Genomic DNA, 17,401 nt, shown 5'->3' on the forward strand with positions numbered 1-17,401 from the left:
TTGTCCCTCAGCACTCACTTAAAAACCGCTCGTTGGGTGTTTGCACTTTTAAGAAAACAATCCGGTTCTTAGTGGCTCACAAACGACCACTGTGCTGGATTCAAACTTACTGACCTCGGCTGCTACGCCGTGTCAAGTACTTCCAAAAGTAAGAGTCGTAAAAAAAAAAAAAATCAGGTTTGCATGTGTATTCTTGCTCTAACTGGTGAACGGTTATGAAATAGCTGTCGCAGTCGTCATTTTATTTCCACAACATTGACGATTGTTGTGAGGGTCTCTCAACACTCTCTTGAAAGGAGCCGTGTCAACATCGGAGTGGGGATAAGAGATTCCTTTATGAGGGCACAAGTGTTCTGGGTGTGGTTCAGTTCTAACACGCACACATGGCCCCCTTTTCTCTGGAAAGCTCAAAGTCTACAGACATGAACGAGCTTGCAGAAGGTCAAGTCGGGCGTACGGTGGCAACGCTTTCCCTCCTTTCAATCAGCTCTCTTTTTGTATGTTTACATGACAACAACCTCGTCGGATTACGGCGTCGTACTGCAGCGAGTGGGTTGACATGGATGAGTGACTACAGTGCAGAGTGATTTAGATACTCCATCGTAGACCCTTGTATGCATCTGACGGATTTACAGCGGATGCCAGTCGTCTATTGTTTCAGTCTTGACATCCTTGCGCATCCTTGCACGTGACGTCCAATTTCAAGGATGACCATTTTAACGATTGATGTTTTAATGTAGATTGTGTTACTCCCCCCACCCACCCAAATATCCATTCTGAGACACAATTTTAGCCTCCAAAATGCTGCAGTTTCCTGAGATCACGATCATAACTTTGACTTATCACGCTTTACTCTTTTAAAGTTAAAGTTAAAAATTTTGCCGGGTCTTGAATGGAAAAAAAACATTCTTTGCTTTTTTTGCTGTTTATGATTTTTAATGTGCCGCTCACAATGTGATTAGAATGGCATTCTCCTCCTGGTCAGCATATTAGAAAGCATATTTCTTCTGCTATTGTACGGATAAAAGTTCATTTTAGTTGTTGCAGTTTCCGATTTCTAATTTGTTCAGAAGTTTACTGTTGTCATGGAGATTTTCAGGCAAATTTTGTGGTGTCTTGCAAGCATGGAAATTCACTTTTATTGTTGCCGTTTACAATTTCTCATGCTGCAATCTTAATAGAACCTTTTATGCCTATATCTGTGATTTTTGTTGATGTTGACATTTCTTTTATCAATATTATGATAATACTGCTAGCCATGATTATTTTGGTTGCAATGGAACGAAACCTTCATCATGTTTCCTCTCTCGTTGTTACGTAAACAAAGAGCAGACGAAAACCCCTTTCCTTTGTTTCCAGTTCGATCACATTCAGACATGCGGAGCCATTGGCGACATCGCGGGACTGTGATTAAAGTCTCGTAATTAAAAAAACGATGCGCTTCAGGTAGCGCTTTATTGATCCTCCTCGGAGGGGACATGGCGGCGTAAAGGCGAACCCCTTTTAAAGGGGTGTTGGCCCCATGCCTTGGTTCTATCAGTCATTTCTCCCAACAAAACATCAGTCATGGGACACCGCTCAAAGGTCCCGGCTGACGGGGCCGAGTCCTCAAGCCAAATATAACAGGGCGTCCTCTGGCCTCAGTTTCAACTCCGCTTTATTAAAAATCGAACAAAGAATAGCCGCATTGTCGGAGAATAACGGTGAGAAAGAAGCATTCTGTCCAGTTCCGATCAGTCGGGAAGAGCATGGTAACGGAGTGACAGACAGGAGAAGGAAGTTCAGATGATTATCCAAAAGAAACACCGGTCCATGGCGGTGATGTACCATCAGCGAAGGCCAAAAGTCCACCATCATTTAGTTCACGGACCTCCATGCAGTGACACTTCATAAACACGTGAAAAAAAATAATAATTCAGAAGCAACAGTTCCTCCCTTTTGGGGTCAAAAACATCAACAATCACATCACCCGCCCGGAATTTCCCCGATCTCCCTATTCCCAGAAAATGGAAGAATTCCAAGCTGCACATCCTGTCTTCTGCTGTATTTCTTCATTCTAATCGAATGAGGTGCCATTTTTTCAGGGCTTCTGCAGAATCTGAAACTCGCCAAAATTTGCAGGTGAAAATTTACACCCGTTAGGGGTGATGGCTGAAGACACCCAAAAATTAGCTCAGTAGCGGGAGGCCCTCCGCCCTTGTGGAGCTGAGTTACGGCCTTTCTATTTTATGGTGAGTCATCAATCTTCGACATCATCTTCCGCCCACACACAGCCACGGAAAGTCATGTTTTTCGCCATTTGGCTCCACCCATCTGTCTGCTAGATCATCTTAACATTTGATAATATTCTGAGAAAATCTCTCGGATGAATTTGTCTTTGTAAATAACCCTGGTAATGGACAAATGGGTGTCAAATGGTCGGATGCATGAGTTTTCAGGTATGCCTGTGTGAGACTTTTTTTTTTTTTTTGTAGGACTAACCCTTAAAGACATGCCTACCAAATTTCATGCTGCTAAATCAAACCCAGCACGAGGGGCTGAATTTTTCAAAATTCCCAGAATAATAAAGCAACCACGAAGGCATTCCTCAAAGAAAATGGCCAGCGTCCCTCTCAGCTTGGCATCTAAACGGTGTGACTTCATCAACTGTGCGCCTCTCTGCTGGATGGCGCATCATTAAAAAAAAAAAAAAAAAAAAAAGTTTGACAGTCACAGGCCAGCAGGCAGTGAGTCACTTTTTTAAACGTTTCCACAAAAGGACCTCCTGCTCAAACACAGCGGCGTCCCAAAACGTCCCGGCTGGGTCAAGCTCCATCGCATCGCTATTGGCTTCAAGTCTTCACGGGAAGGAGACGCAAAACACGGCAGCCTCCAAGCGTTTCTGCTTTGACGAGGTCTTTGGAGTGTGACCGAGCTAATGTTTATTTCAATTTCTTCTTCTCTCGCAATCAACAGAAATACACAAACACTGAGCGGGGGTCCACAAAGGACAACTCAAAGGGAAACAGAATGCACTCAGCGAACCGCTGCCGCTGTTTGATTGGTAACACACACACAACCATCACCCACCACACACACGCCAAAAAAAAAAAAAAAAACTCATAAATGTATTCCGTCACACGGCTGCATCCTGGGGGCTTGTGGCAGTTTGTGCAATCACTCGCGAGTGCTCTGGCAATAATGATGCAGTCAAGGGCCATCAATGGACCTTTTCCGACCTGTCAATCACTCGTACAATAATAGCCAATCAGATAGCTGCATTGTCTTGACACGCCCCTGCCGCCATGTTGTCCCACAAGCAACGCTGGTTGTCAGTAGCGTGCGCTTGGAAAAGTTAATGTTACAAAGACAATGGTCCTCAGATGCGCTTGGGGGACGTGCAATTCTGATATCCTGTGTTTGAATGAATTATTATCAGTGCTTTATACATTGCAGGAGAACAACTTTCACTTTGTTAGTGTATCATTGATCTGCTGAAAGAAGTGTGTCATGTTTTATGCCGAAAAGTGGGGTTAATAATACGTAAATGCACCACTTCGTGCAAGAGAAATGTCTATTTGCCTATTTGTATCACATCGGACTTTTACACGGGACAGAGCACTGGGTATTACGAGCCAAGTTAAATGAAAACACCCAATCACTTGTAAAGACTACAATGATATTACTCGTGATCTTTCCAAGTAAAAAGTACTCACCCTCCTTTACATGCGCAGTACGATTCCACCATTTTATCCTCTAGCATTTCAATATGAAGTTTGTGAGGCGTCGAACTTTTTTGCATTGATCGGCAACATTTCGCAGAAACTCCGTCATTGCATCCTGCTCCGTCCAAAATCTCAATTCATTGTACATATCTTCGCGTGAAATAGTTGAGACCTCTCTGTAGAACTCTCTTGGACAAGTCTGACGCATTTGGCGAAAAAAACATACCCCAATATTATCTGGAATACGCGATAGAGAATCGACTTCAAACATGTTGTGTTCAGTCACCATTTTAGAAGCTTGTGGGACATGGCTAAGGGGGCGGAGCTTAAAATCGCCATCGGAAAGCTCCGTTAACACCCGGTGCAACATCACGACTTGGTACCGACAATCATGTTCCTGGTCCAGTTTGACAGGTGCGTTGTCCGATTACGATCAATTAAACGACTACGATCGGTTAAAGCGTCAGAAATTATCAGACAGGGAAGATTTATATCTCATTATTATTTCAGTTACTAAGAATATGCATCAGGATTTAGCGCAATACGTCTACAGACAATCGTTTTCATCACCACAAGGAGATGAAGAAGAAAAAGGAAACAGGCGGCTCAGTCCGCGCTCTCATCTCGGTGTGCAAATTACAACCAATTATAATGTCAACGGCTTGAAATGATTCCACGCTGAAGGCAAAAATGTGTCATCATCGTTTCAGTTATTAAAAGTCAGCCGGCAACAAGTTCGGTTTTGATCTGTTCATCGTTAGCCGGTTGACATCACAATCATGCCGTGTGCATGCAACCAGGTCTGATCCAGAATCAGAATCTTCTGGAATGGTTTGGTGACTTGGAGGTAAATACCGTATTGTGGTTTATGTTCGTTTCACACGTGAGGATCACGGTTGTCTGCCGAGGACACCGCCGATGGCAAACGTGCGCTGCGACATTGTTTGCTGAGCAATTTGACGATGACGTCATCTTCTCACAGCCCAACATGGCCTCTCTTCACTCGCGCGCGAGAGGAAAGTGGAAAGTCCGCTTTTCCAAATATAATTAAAGGTGCAAGCAGCACTGACTGCGCCCTTGTGCCCAATTTTTTTTTTTTTTGGGGTGGGGGGCCTTCAAACCAAAATGGCTGACTTTGTCCATTTTCCGGCACGGGTCTGAGACTTGGATGTACACTTTGCACAACCGTAGGCAAAGCAAGCTTGGAAATTTCGAGTCACCCGGCGGTCTTGCGTACCTGCTTTCCAATTGGAACCGCTCCGCTTGGAACATTTTCACTCTGGAAAAAATATCACAAATGGAAATCTCTTTCATCAAATCCACCGAGCTTTTTCGTGATCAAGAGTTCTGTATGTTCTTTTTTTTAACGTGGTTAATTTAATTGATTCATTTTTAGTGCTTAATCTAATTGAATAATTGGTTGATTGAGTTTGAAATTTTTTTTGTTCATCACTATTGTTTTTCTAGTCATTTATTTTCACTCCTTTCTGTCATTTAAAACATTTTTTTTGGGTTCATTTTAATCAATTTGTCTCATTCAGGATTTTGTTAATTGATTTCTTGTAAATGATCAACAATTATTTGATCATTGAAATAATATTAGATAAGATTTCAACATGACAACATGTACATTAAACATTTTTAAACCAAATAACTGATTAATGGATTAGTAAAAAATTATGAGAAACTAAAATAGTACATAAAATATATGAAGTCATTTTTATTAATTTATTGCATTGATTATTTTTATTCATTTATTGTAAATTAATAAGATAAAATATTGGTAAAAGATATCTGTATACGCATATCCTTTTTTTTTTTTTTTTTTTTTTACCCATTCCATTCCATTTTCCAAGCCGCTTATCCTCGCAAGCGACGCGGGAATGCTGGAGCCAATCCCAACTAATTTATTTTTTTAAAAATTGTAATTTCATCATTGCAATTGTTGTTCTAGTGCTATATAAAGAAAGTGGGGCGATTAATTCAATTAAACCTTTCTTTCTGTCTTTTTATAAAATTTGTTTTATGAATGAGCTGACTCATTTGTCGGTATTTAAAGCACAAGAGTGTGCCCACCCCTACCCTGATGGAGACTCTGCGGTCTAAAAGTCTGCAGACTTTGTTGTGGACGCGTTTTGACCGTAAATGAGCTGCAGCCACCCACAGAGATTGTTTCCATAAAACTGGACTTCCGCGACAGAAGCTATACCCTTGTTTATTATGCTCACAAGGAGCCGCGCTCAGATAAATCTCCGAACCCGAGTGAAAACCAGCAAGATGTGAACAAAAGCAGGCGGCAGTAACGAGGAGAGTCTGTTTGCAAAGTCAACAAACGACAACGCTTTCATGTGCTCGCATGGGTCCGCATGACCTCAGTGGACGAGAATGGGAAAGACGGACGAGCGTGTTTGTCGCGCTGGAAAACAAACGGCAACCGCGTGCAATACTTTTGGATCGACAAAATGGTGTCACGGCAACGCTAACGCTGATCGAAGCTTACGATGTATACATCTGACAAAAAAATATATATATATAAAAATGACCACATTGAAATTATCTGATGAATCGCTGCTCATCTGTTTGGTATAAAAGTTTTCAATTTGGATGAAATTAGACGGAATCTCTCAGATGTTTTCTTTGAAGAATCCTAAACCACATTTAGTGACATCGTAATACTTTTACTTTACTACTTTAATATGGCTGCAAAATGGCATGTTACCATAGTCATCTGAATTTGGGTGCTGAATCCCCCCAACACCACCACCACCAAAAAAATCATGGTTCATGGTGAGTCGTCGAACTTCTCTGGCATGTTTTTAGACAAAATGGCCCACTTCCTGTGGCTTTTCTGGCATGGCATGGCCTTTTTTTGGGTCTATACTACAGAAGCGTATTACTGCCACACCAAAAAAAAGGTCGCATTTCAGATAATTATGTGAAACTTATCACATAATAATGTGAAACTTATCACATTATCATGTGAATCACTTAGATCATTCCAAGGTGGCATACAGAAAGACAGGTAGAAGTGGATTCTCATTGAGTGTTGCACAAAACGTGGATTTGGTGAGCTTTTTTACGGAGTCGTGGTGTACCTGAAGATTGCGTCTTACGCACGGAGCAAGAATATGTAAGTTTATTCTTGTCATCATATAGTTTTGTGCTCTTTTCTGCTAGCTACCCAACACATGTTAACACAAGTAATACCAGGGTAACTCCGGATGCTACTGGACGCTAATTATGTGAAATGTATCACATAATTATGTGAAACATTTCACAAAATTATGTGAAAAGTTTATGCGAAAAGTTTCACATTATTATATGAAATGCGACCTTTTTTTTTTTTTTTTTTGGGTGTGGCAGTAATTTGCTTCCGTAGGTCTATGAATGGTAAAAATGTCCACCGAATATCATATAGATATGTTAAACTGACTTTGGTGTCTGAAAGGAAACAATCCATCCATCCAGGCATCCATCAATTTTCTCAGCCGCTTATCCTCACGAAGTGCTGGAGCCTATCCCAGTTGTCAACAGGCAGGAGGCAGCGTACATTGAGACAAACAGCCGCACTCGCAGTCACACCTAAGGGCAATTTAGAGTGTCCAATTGCAATAAATGCGTCATTTAGAATGTTTAGCATCACCGTTTGGGGTTGCAGCGCCACCTGCTGCTTCGGGCATGGCTTGCACAGCCTGCTCGTGCATTTCAACGCGAACATACAAGCGCATTATTGCACGAGTTCGCCGACTGTACCTTGTGCAATGTACACAAATCCTAGACCCAAACGATTTTTGAATAAAACCCAGCAGTGTTCGGCGGCGTCGTGTTTATACAGTGAAGTCATACGGAATCAAAGGTGCAAATGTTTAAGCTCGCCCCAAAACGTTGCAAAAGTGTCCGTAAACCCCCCTCGATGCTACCGCAGAGGTGGGATACTATCCCTGACTTCTATTCCCTGGGATAAGCTCCAATAAAAGTATGTATGTATTATTTCCATATCTATTCAAACAGTTTGCATTCTGATCACGTCAACGACGCCAAGATTAATAAAAGCAGAGATAAAGTATTCTACTTCTCCAGACGACATTGTGGAAATGAAAAGCGCATCTGTCATCGGGCTGGAGGAGGCGACCCATCATCATAGCAAGCACAGCATCAGATCCATCCATCCATCCATCCATTTTCTTTGCCGCTTATCCTCACAAGGGTTACGGGAGCCCTAGAGCCTATCCCAGCAATCATCAGAGCAGAACCAGAAGGTATGAAACTGGAGGAAAAAGAAAAGTTTTAAAAGCAGAACCAAAGCTATGGGTCGAAGCCCCCTGCCTGGAAATGCAGCGGGGTGGGGGGAGACTCCCACACATTCCACGCCGAAAATAAGCTTGAAGAGCAGCGCGCATTTCACTTTTGTCAAAAAAACGTCCACGTGGCCCTCCATTCATCCGGAACGCCCGTCTCGAGCCGTTCCACGACAGACTGACAGGTGGAAGGCCATGTTGGAAAGACTGAGGAAACCGCAAGAATGAGGGGAGAGTTGGATGAAGTCGTGTACATGTTCGTTCAGATTACATCTGGGCGATGACATCACCTTCGAGTGTGCCGTGTATGTCGGATTATTTCATTTGCAGATATTTGGGCTGCACCGGCAAACTTGCTGTTCGGAAATCTGACTCTCTTTTACACTGATAAATGAGATTTTTAAATCAAGAAGAAGAAGAAGAATTTAAGGTGGGGGTGGGACTGCATCAGGGATCCGCGCTGAGGTCCTTCCTGTTGGCGGTAAACTGACAGACGAGGTTAGACTGGAATCCCCTTGGACCATGATGTTCCCAGATGATACTGTGATCTCCAGTGAAAGCAGGGAGCAGGCGGGGGAACAATTAGAAAGATGGAGGTACGCACTGGAAAGGAGAGGAATGAAGATTAGCCGAAGTAAAACAGAATATATGTGCGTGAATGAGAGAGGCGGAGGAGGAAGAGTGAAGCTTTAGGGAGAAGAGATGGCGAGGGTGGGTGACTTCAAATACTTGGGGACAACAATACAGACCAATGGAGAGTGTGGTAAGGAAGTGAAGAAACGGGTCCAAGCGGAAGGTGGCTGGTGTTCTATGTGACAGAAGGGAATCCGCCAGGGTGAAGGGCAAAGTTTGGAAAACAGTGGTGAGGCCGGCCATGGTGTACGGATCAGAGACGGTGGCAACAGGAAGCAGAACTTGAGGTAGCAGAAATGAAGATGTTGAGGTTCTCGCTCAGAGTGAGCAGGTTAGATAGGATTAGAAATGAGCTCAGTAGAGGGACGGCACAAATTGGATGTTTTGGAGACAAGGTTCGAGAGAGCAGACTCCGGTGGCTTGGACATGTCCAGAGGTGAGAGAGTGAGGAAGTTGGTAGGAGGATGGTAAAGATGGAGCTACCAGGGAAGAGAGTGAGAGAGAGGAAGACCAACGAAAAGGTTGATGGATGTTGTGAGGGAAGACATGAGGGCAGCTGGGGTTAGAGAGGAGGATGCACGAGATAGGCTTCGATGGAAAAATATGACACGCTGTGGTGACCCCATACAGGACAATCCGAAAGGAAAAGAAGAAGAAATTACACTTTTAAATTGATTGGAGAAAATGTATGCATCCTGACATAACCATAACAAAAATAGTTGAGCGCCGAGCGGTCATACCCCGAACTCGTCATTGAAGCAAAATCCACTTACAATATGAAATCTGAAGCTCGTTTTTTCCCACACTCTATGCTCCACTTCCGCACGTAGCTGCCGCTCGCCTAGTCGTAACGCCTGAGCTCAGTCACCATCGAACAAAAAATGTATTTATGAAAAATGAAGCTCTTTTTTTTCCCCTACACACAGCCACTTTGGGCTCCACACTTCCCCGAGGAGAAAGCGCTCACCCGGTCCCAACGCCCTCGCTCCGCTCATCCGGATAACAAAAACAAGCATAAAAGTCTCCTTTTATGTATGCTAGGCAGTTCAACGACATCTTAATAAACTCGTAGAAGGTGAGAAACGCGCTGAACGTTTTGGCTTCTGTAGCGTCGGGATTTTTTTTTTTTTAATGTTGACTCTCCTAACGAGGAGGAAACAGCTCCCTGGCTCGTGTCCAAGCTGGGAGAATCGAACAGCGTTTGGGAAGGGATCCAGTCGGTGTCGTCATGTGGACTACGTCGGTTTTAGTGGGAACTGGCGTTGTAGTCGAGAATGGGTGGGCGAGAGTAAGATAGCAGGAAGTGAAAAGTATCTGTTTTGGATTAATGTCAGTCCACGTTGGGTCTACGCGGTCTTTGTAAAAACCTTTGCGAGTCTTTCATGTTCAGAGAGCAATTTGTTCACCTCCACCAAGCAACAATCCCCAAGAGGTTCTTGTTTTGTAGCGCTTCCGTTGAAAGCAGATTTTTCAGGCAAATTCCCTTTCTTGGAATTTTCCAAATAATTTACCGCAGACACAGTTTCACTGATAATGTGAATTTTGGTGAACAAATAAAGTGTCTCGGACCTATGCCTGAAATTGAACCCAAAGTCAACCATTTTGGTTTGACGTAAGCAACCTAGACTATAGGCGAGCACCGCCACCTTCCGCACGCCGTTGTTTACCAAGTCTACCCAACCAGGCCTTGGCGGAGGTCGGTGTGTGTTTTCCCAAGACGGGCGAGGGGCTCAGTTTTTCCCTCACCTCGAGGAAGACTCGTTCCGGCTCCAGACCACCTACGGGGTTTGAACGAAGACAGCTTCCACGCCTGGTTCTCACGGCCTGTCAACATAAATTGTCATAAAAGTCATAAAGTGCGCGTGAGCGAACGTGTGTATCTGAGTGTGCGTTTCACACACGACAGCGGGACCCTTTGGAATGTTTGCGTTGAGGCCGCGGTGCCCAAAAGGATTGTTGTAAAAGTCAACACACCTTTTACACACTGGCACAATGGCTGACTCATGTGCGTGTGTGTCTGTCAGTGCAAGATGTAGAACATTCTTTACATTTTCTTGTCTGTCTCGCTGTTCCCTACGATTGGCTTGCAACCAGTTCAGGGTTTACTCCGCCTCCTGCACGTTGACAGCTGGGATAGGCTCCAGGACTCCCGCGACCCTCGTGAGGATAAGCGGTGAAGAAAATGGATGGATGGATAATATACAAAGAAGAAATGAAATGACAACTGGACTGGAAGATTGGACCTTAGACATCAACTACTTTAGAACTACGGATGATGACTTGTTGCATTTCATTTTTCGGTTCATATTTTTCTTTACCTTTAAAAAAACTACATGGACAAGCTGTTAGATCTTGATTCTATTTCAGATACCTTGAATAATCTCCAAAGGGATTTTTTTTCCCAAGACATTATATGTACTTGAAGATAATTGTGTATCAAGACTGATGCAGGACTGAATTGTGGAGATGTGATCCACTCGAGCATCCGGCATGAAAAATAACTTGCATCAATCGTTATCAGCTATTATGTGTTCCATCATGTGGGCAATAAACGGGGGTTCATTTTACTCATTTCTCAATCTTTTCGGTCCTCCAACATGAGCTGGACACTCCGGTAAGCTAAACGGGCCTTAAAACGTGAACATACGAGTGTCGAGCGGTTGGAACACAAGTGTTTTTATTGGATTGCTGTCATGTTAACGTACTGACATCATCCACGTTTCGAATACATCTATGGAGTTATTTGGCGAGCGTGTACCTGCTCGCTGACAATGGAAACGAGACGGCCAGGAATGCGCGAGCGCACGATTGATGTGCCTTCCGACGAACTTAGCGCTCCCGCTGAGGTTCGTCCGAACATCACTCATACTTTTTGGACAAGTTCAGGCACTCGTTTTGAACGCAACGTCATCTTCTTCAAGGTCTTTTCCAAATGAGTCATCACCGGGTGTCAAGTCAAAGCCCCCCCAGAGGCTCCCATTGTCGTGGCGAATGTTCCATTCATCATTGATTCCTTGCCCAGCGAGTAGCCCTTGCCCTGCCCTGTAGCTATTGTTAGCACTAATGCTAATCCCCGGGTGGAAAAGCAGCAAAATTTGGCTGACATGACTGAGAATTTTCCAGCCGAGACAATTAGAGGTTCTCGCTTTGCTAAATCGGAAGTAACTTCTTCATGTTGACATTTTCCAAGTCCACATTATCTGTGGATGTATTTTAGTGGGTTTTCCAGCCCCTCCCCCCCCCCCCCCCAAAAAAAAAAACACTGACCCACATGAAATTTGGTGGACATGTCCATCATGTCAGGACATAAAAAAAAGTTTCAAGGATCCATGCCTGAAGTTAAACAGGAAGTCGACCATTTTGGTTTAAAGTAGACATTTTAGCCAAATCCCTTCTGTAAAGCTTTCATAATTAGATATATCATTTAAAAATGGCTGAGGTAGTGTGTTCAGGTGAACATATGAAAAAAACATCGAAATAAATCAACGTTTTTGTTTTCTGTTTAAACCTAATTTTTTTCCAAGCAATCAAAGTTTTATGGATTATTCCAAGAGGCCGTTAGCTAGTAGGCGGCTTTGTAGGCGGGATTTTCTCTCTGCATTCCCGTTTACAGTTTTCAGGCAAAAGTGGGTGATGGGGTGAGCGTCCCATCCCGCCACCCGACGCCGGTTTCCATGTGCTCATCATCCTGTCCAGACCCAGGTTGAAAAAAAAAAACATTGGCTTTATTTGTTCAGGCTAATGTAGCGGACCTGGCCGGACGCATCTGAGATTTAAGGCTATTTGCGTCAAGCGATGAACTACATAAACGATACTCCGCTGATGCGGCAGAGTGTTGGAGTTCCCTGATAAAGCAGCAGACAGGAAGGAGGAAACACCTGGAAAACCTGAAAAAGGGAGCAGTTTCCTAAATACCAAGAAAGAAAGCTATTGTTCATTTCATACTCATGCTTTAAAATCTACATACATAAACTAATGTGTTAAATACTACCTCGAAAATTACTGATCAACCTTCGACAGTGTCTTATAATTGAAATAAAATCAAACGTCAAGGTAGAGTCTGGTTGAGGTCCGTTAGTAGGCCGCAGGGCACATTCCGGAATATCCCCTCAGAACAAGGAAGTGGGGAAATAGGTGTGGGAAACCAAAGGCATCCATGTTGAACAGTAAAGTTTTAAAATGCGCATCTTTATGGATTTGTTTTGCTTTGTCGTTAAATGTGTAAGTCACTTCGTAATTGAAGTTATGACATGCTAGCTCACTGCAGTGATGACATGCAGTGAGCTAGCTCACCAGCTATGCACACACCCTGAAAATTGATCTTCACTTTGGATATTCCGCTGACTGTTTTAGAGCGCCTCAGTGTCGGCCCTGAGTGTAAGTCACGAAAGAAAACCAGGGAATTTCTACTTCAATGAGATGAACCAGTAACTGCTGATGATAAAATCCCGTCATTCTGAAATGGCGCCACCCAAAAAATATTGCGCTATACGGTACAATGGCCAACTTTTCGAGCGCCTCTTTGAAGTGACTATGGCGGTCACGTGACTCGTGTTGTAATCTTGGCGTTTGACCCAACAACGAACGTACACCTGTGACTCGAGTTTGAAGTCCAAACATTCAGATAACACGCTGCTAACCCGTTGCCATAGCTGCTGCGAACCTGCACCATGGGTACGTCCAATTTGTATATTATACTGTATAACGTGCGATATTGGGCTTCAGGCCAAGCCTCAAATGTGCACGTTACGGCTGAACTTTGCTTGACCTTCTGTAAACCTTTGAACGCGCACGTGAATCGAAGCTTGACTGTCCAAATGTTTCTACGTTTCAGTGCTTTTACATCTGCAAAGGTTGCGGTGCATTTTAGTTCATCCCCCAAAGCCTAATGTCACAAACCTTTTCTGAATATTGTACATACGTTTCTATCAAGCAGGAATGGGTTATGTGTATTATGAGAAAGAAAAAAAAACAAATGTAACCCTAAAGAACAATGTTTTCAATTTTACCCATTGGCGATGATTTTTTGTTTTCACTATAAGTGGATAACAATGGCGACAAAAAGTTTGTGTTTTACTTTAGGATGCCAATCGCTTGCGTTTTTGTTGCTGGTCCTGCTGGTTTTTTCTCGGGCTCCGCCCGGGACCGACGGAGGCCACATCCTGGTGTTCCCGGTGGACGGGAGCCACTGGATCAACATGAAGGTTCTTCTGGAGGAGCTCCACCTGCGAGGACACCGGCTGACGGTTATCCGAGCCTCCAACAGTGTCTATGTGCCTCGGAACTCGTCGCTCTACGCCGCCGTCACCGTCGACGTGGCCGGAGAATGGGAGGAATTTTTTGAATTTCTACAAGATCTTATTAAGGTAACGACCTAGATTTGACCACATTTGAAATAATGGGAAAAAAACTCAAGGAATATCATTTTTCAAACTTTGTCATCACGAGTGATGTAAAACAACTCAAAGGCTTAGCAGTGCCATTATTTGTTAAAAGTGTTTAAGTATCCATCCATTTTCTGAGCCGCTTATCCTCACAAGAGTTGCGGGGAGTGCTGGAGCCTATCCCAGCTGTCATCGGGCAGGAGATAGGGTACACCCAGAACTGGTCACCAGCCAATCGCGGGGCACAAAGAGACAGACAACAGTCGCACTCATAATCACAGGTCGGGGCAATTCAGAGAGTCCAATTAATGTTGCACGTTTTTGGGATGCGGGAGGAAAGCGGAGTGCCCGCCCAGAGAAAACCCAGGCAGGCACGGGGAGAAAATGAAACCTCTACACAGGCGGGACCGGAATTTGAATCCCGTTCCGCAGAACTGTGAAGTCAACGATCTAACCAGATGTGTCACCGCGCTGCATCAACAGTGAAGTGAACAACTTAAAAAATGGTTAGTCATGCAAGGGTCAGTCAAACGAGCGCGATTGAAATCAGCAAAATGGATTTTAGCAACATTTGTGTTTGTCAAACCTTATCGTCACAAGTCAAGTTTGACTGAATTGAACAAAGTGAATGCTACGAAATGTTACAATTTGTCAAACTTAATCATCCGTCAAGAATGAACAATATGAAGGCTGAGGAAGTTATTAGCCTTTGTCAAACTCAACGAACTGAAGATTCTGCAATTTTATCATTTGTTACTTTATTGTGACCAGTCAAGTTTGACTGAAGTAAACAAAACAAAGTCTTGGGAATGTTAGCATCTGTCAAACAACAGAACTTACCTTTTCCCAGGGCCTCCGAAAGGGGCGCACCATGCACCGCGAGTTCACCAACATGATCTACGAGGCCCACTCCGTGTGGGGCGCCTCCCTCTCGGCCTTCTTGGAGAACCGGGAGATGGTCCAGAGCTTGAGAGACTCCCACTTCGACATGGTCCTGACCGACCCGGCCATTCCCATTGGGGTGGTGCTGGCCAAGTTCCTGGATCTTCCTCTGGTGCTCAACGTCCGCTGGATCCATGGCGGCGAGGGCCACTTCGCCATGGCCCCCTCACCGCTCTCCTACGTCCCTGTACCGGGTTCGGGCCTGACGGACAAGATGGACTTCTTCCAGAGGGTGAAGAATGTCTTCTTCTACGCCTTGGTCATCCTCCAGCAAAGAATCCTAATTGAGCCCATCTATAGCGCCCTCTGCAGGAAACACATCCACGGCGGCTGCGACATCAACTCCCTCCTTCAACAGGCCGACATTTGGCTCTTCCGCACTGATTTCGTCTTTGACTTCCCACGGCCCACCATGCCAAACGTCATCTACATCGGCGGCTTCCAGTGCCGGGCTGCCCGCCCGCTGCCTGGACACCTGGAGGACTTTGTCCAGACCGCCGGGGAGCACGGTGTGGTTGTCATGAGTCTTGGCACTCTGGTCGACGCTATGCCCGAGTCCGACGCAAAGGAAATCGCTGCCGTCTTTGCCAGGTTGCCGCAGAAGGTGATGGATGGTTAAATTCTTCACATTATTCACATTTCTTTATTACCCTATGTTTTATAAGATAAGATATTATTGGGGTTTTTTGTTATTAAAAACACAAGCATGATTTTTCTGTTTCTTTTGGGTATGGGGCTGGAACAAATTAATGCTTTTCCATTCATTTAAATGGGGAAAGACGATTTGAGATACAGAATTCGACTTGTGTCTTCTTCAACTTTCCCATTTTAGGTGATTTGGCGTTACAAAGGTCCTCGACCATCCACGCTGGGCAACAACACGATGATGGTGGACTGGATGCCTCAAAAGGATCTCCTGGGCCACCCACAGACCAAAGTCTTTGTAGCCCACGGGGGCACCAATGGACTCCAGGAGGCCATCTTCTATGGCGTCCCAGTCCTGGGAATCCCGCTTTTCTTCGACCAGTTTGACAACCTGGTGCGCTTGGAGCACAGGGGAGCCGCCAAGATTGTAGACCTGGTAGATCTCACCCGGGACTTCGAGGCTGGCCTCAACGAGGTCCTGAGCCAGGATAGCTACCGGCGCAACATGAGGAGGTTGTCGGACCTGCACCGGGATCAGCCCATGACGGCCATGGATCGGGCCATCTTTTGGGTAGAGTACGTGATGCGGCACAAGGGGGCGCCGCATCTGCGCACCGGGGCCTACGAGATGCCCTGGTACGCTTACTACGGTGTCGACGTAGCGGTGCTGCTCTTGGCCATTGGAGCTGTGCTTTCGTTGGCGGCCGTGGCTCTCGTCAGGTTCCTCTGCTGCAAAACGCCGAGAAAAAACAAAACAAAACAACAATAGAAATTAACCACATTCAGGATAAATACAAACCTTTTCTTGACATTTCTTGACCCTTATCTCATAAGTTTAAAAATTTCAAAGTGAAGGGTTCAAATGAGTGTCCAAAGCCAAACCAGGGTCACGGGTTTTCAGATGAGGTTTAGGTTTCAAACTGTGGGTCCAAGTAAACGTTAAGGTTTCGAATTAGGGTTGACGAAAAAATTGAGGTTTTCAAACAAGGATTATGGTTTGAAATTAGGGTTGCAAGGCAAGTTTAATGTTTCCAACGAGGGTTCGAAGGTCAGAGTTTCCAACTTGTATAAACACGAGTTAAGTTTCAAGCTTTTTAAACATTTAAAACAAATTGGACTCAACAAACCTAAAGTACACCTTTTCTAAAATAAGAAAGTATCAAACTGATTTTCAAGTTTTTTTCCCTGTACACGTTAACTGCGTACTGTGAACCGTTATGCTGGTCCAAAGCTTTGGATGGAAAAAGCTCCCAGTGGTCCGTGTGGGGATGATGATGTCACTCTGGCTGGGAATGCAGAGGAGACGTTGTGTTGACTGCCCAAAATACATCCCTGCTCACAATCAAACATCATCATCATCATCACATTAGTGTTTCGCACGTGTTTTCACGCGTGCTGCTTCCAAGGACATTTTGGTCCCCGTGACCACACCCCTTTCTCCTAGATATCCACTGCGCTAGTTGATGGCTGCATGACAACACGACACAACAATTTAATTACTGATACGTTTTATGAGCGTCTAAGGCAATTTAGAGTCTTCAAGGAATTCAAACATGATCTAGAGTCATTTGACACTTTTTTGTAAATATCTTCGATGATTTATTCTTCAAAGAAAATCATAAACATTGAAGGCAATTTAGTCCTCGAATAACCTAACGTGGCCATTTTGGTAAACCCGTTAAGACAATTTTGAGACTTGAAAGAAACAGCAATTGTGAAACAATCGAATTTTCGTCAACGTCGAAGGCGAAGGTGATATTTTTTTAACATCTACAATGAAGCAATTTGTCTTCAA

General features: G+C 44.3%; 1 protein-coding gene and 1 long non-coding RNA gene across 3 annotated transcripts; one reads left to right on the forward strand and one right to left on the reverse strand.

Annotated features, from left to right (window-relative positions):
* Positions 1–59: 59 nt before the first annotated feature.
* LOC133491599 (UDP-glucuronosyltransferase 1-2-like) lies at positions 60–16,588 on the forward strand. Of its 2 annotated transcripts, XM_061802915.1 has the most exons (5): positions 60–148; positions 2,956–3,043; positions 13,718–14,001; positions 14,870–15,565; positions 15,794–16,588. In XM_061802915.1, the coding sequence occupies exons 2-5, from the start codon at positions 3,010–3,012 to the stop codon at positions 16,373–16,375; spliced, it is 1,596 nt and encodes a 531-aa protein (XP_061658899.1). In that variant the 5' UTR covers positions 60–148; positions 2,956–3,009; the 3' UTR covers positions 16,376–16,588. The 2 variants fall into 2 exon arrangements, with proteins under 2 accessions (XP_061658899.1, XP_061658897.1); XM_061802913.1 differs by lacking the exons at positions 60–148; positions 2,956–3,043 and having other exon boundaries at positions 13,334–14,001.
* Positions 1,734–15,000, reverse strand: LOC133491602 (uncharacterized). Its single transcript, XR_009792441.1, has 3 exons — positions 14,860–15,000; positions 10,382–10,459; positions 1,734–1,885 (listed from the first exon to the last, which is right to left on the reverse strand). It is a non-coding gene; the product is annotated as an uncharacterized LOC133491602 (long non-coding RNA).
* Positions 16,589–17,401: the final 813 nt, after the last annotated feature.

Source organism: Syngnathoides biaculeatus, chromosome 18 (assembly GCF_019802595.1).
Source record: "Syngnathoides biaculeatus isolate LvHL_M chromosome 18, ASM1980259v1, whole genome shotgun sequence".
NCBI lineage: Eukaryota > Metazoa > Chordata > Actinopteri > Syngnathiformes > Syngnathidae > Syngnathoides > Syngnathoides biaculeatus.

Coding starts and splice junctions, on each gene's coding strand:
- LOC133491599 (XM_061802913.1), top strand. CDS start 13,654: ATGATTTTTTGTTTTCACTATAAGTGGATAACAATGGCGACAAAAAGT. Junction 14,002..14,869: donor TTCTACAAGATCTTATTAAG/GTAACGACCTAG, acceptor ACCTTTTCCCAG/GGCCTCCGAAAGGGGCGCAC. Junction 15,566..15,793: donor TTGCCAGGTTGCCGCAGAAG/GTGATGGATGGT, acceptor TTCCCATTTTAG/GTGATTTGGCGTTACAAAGG.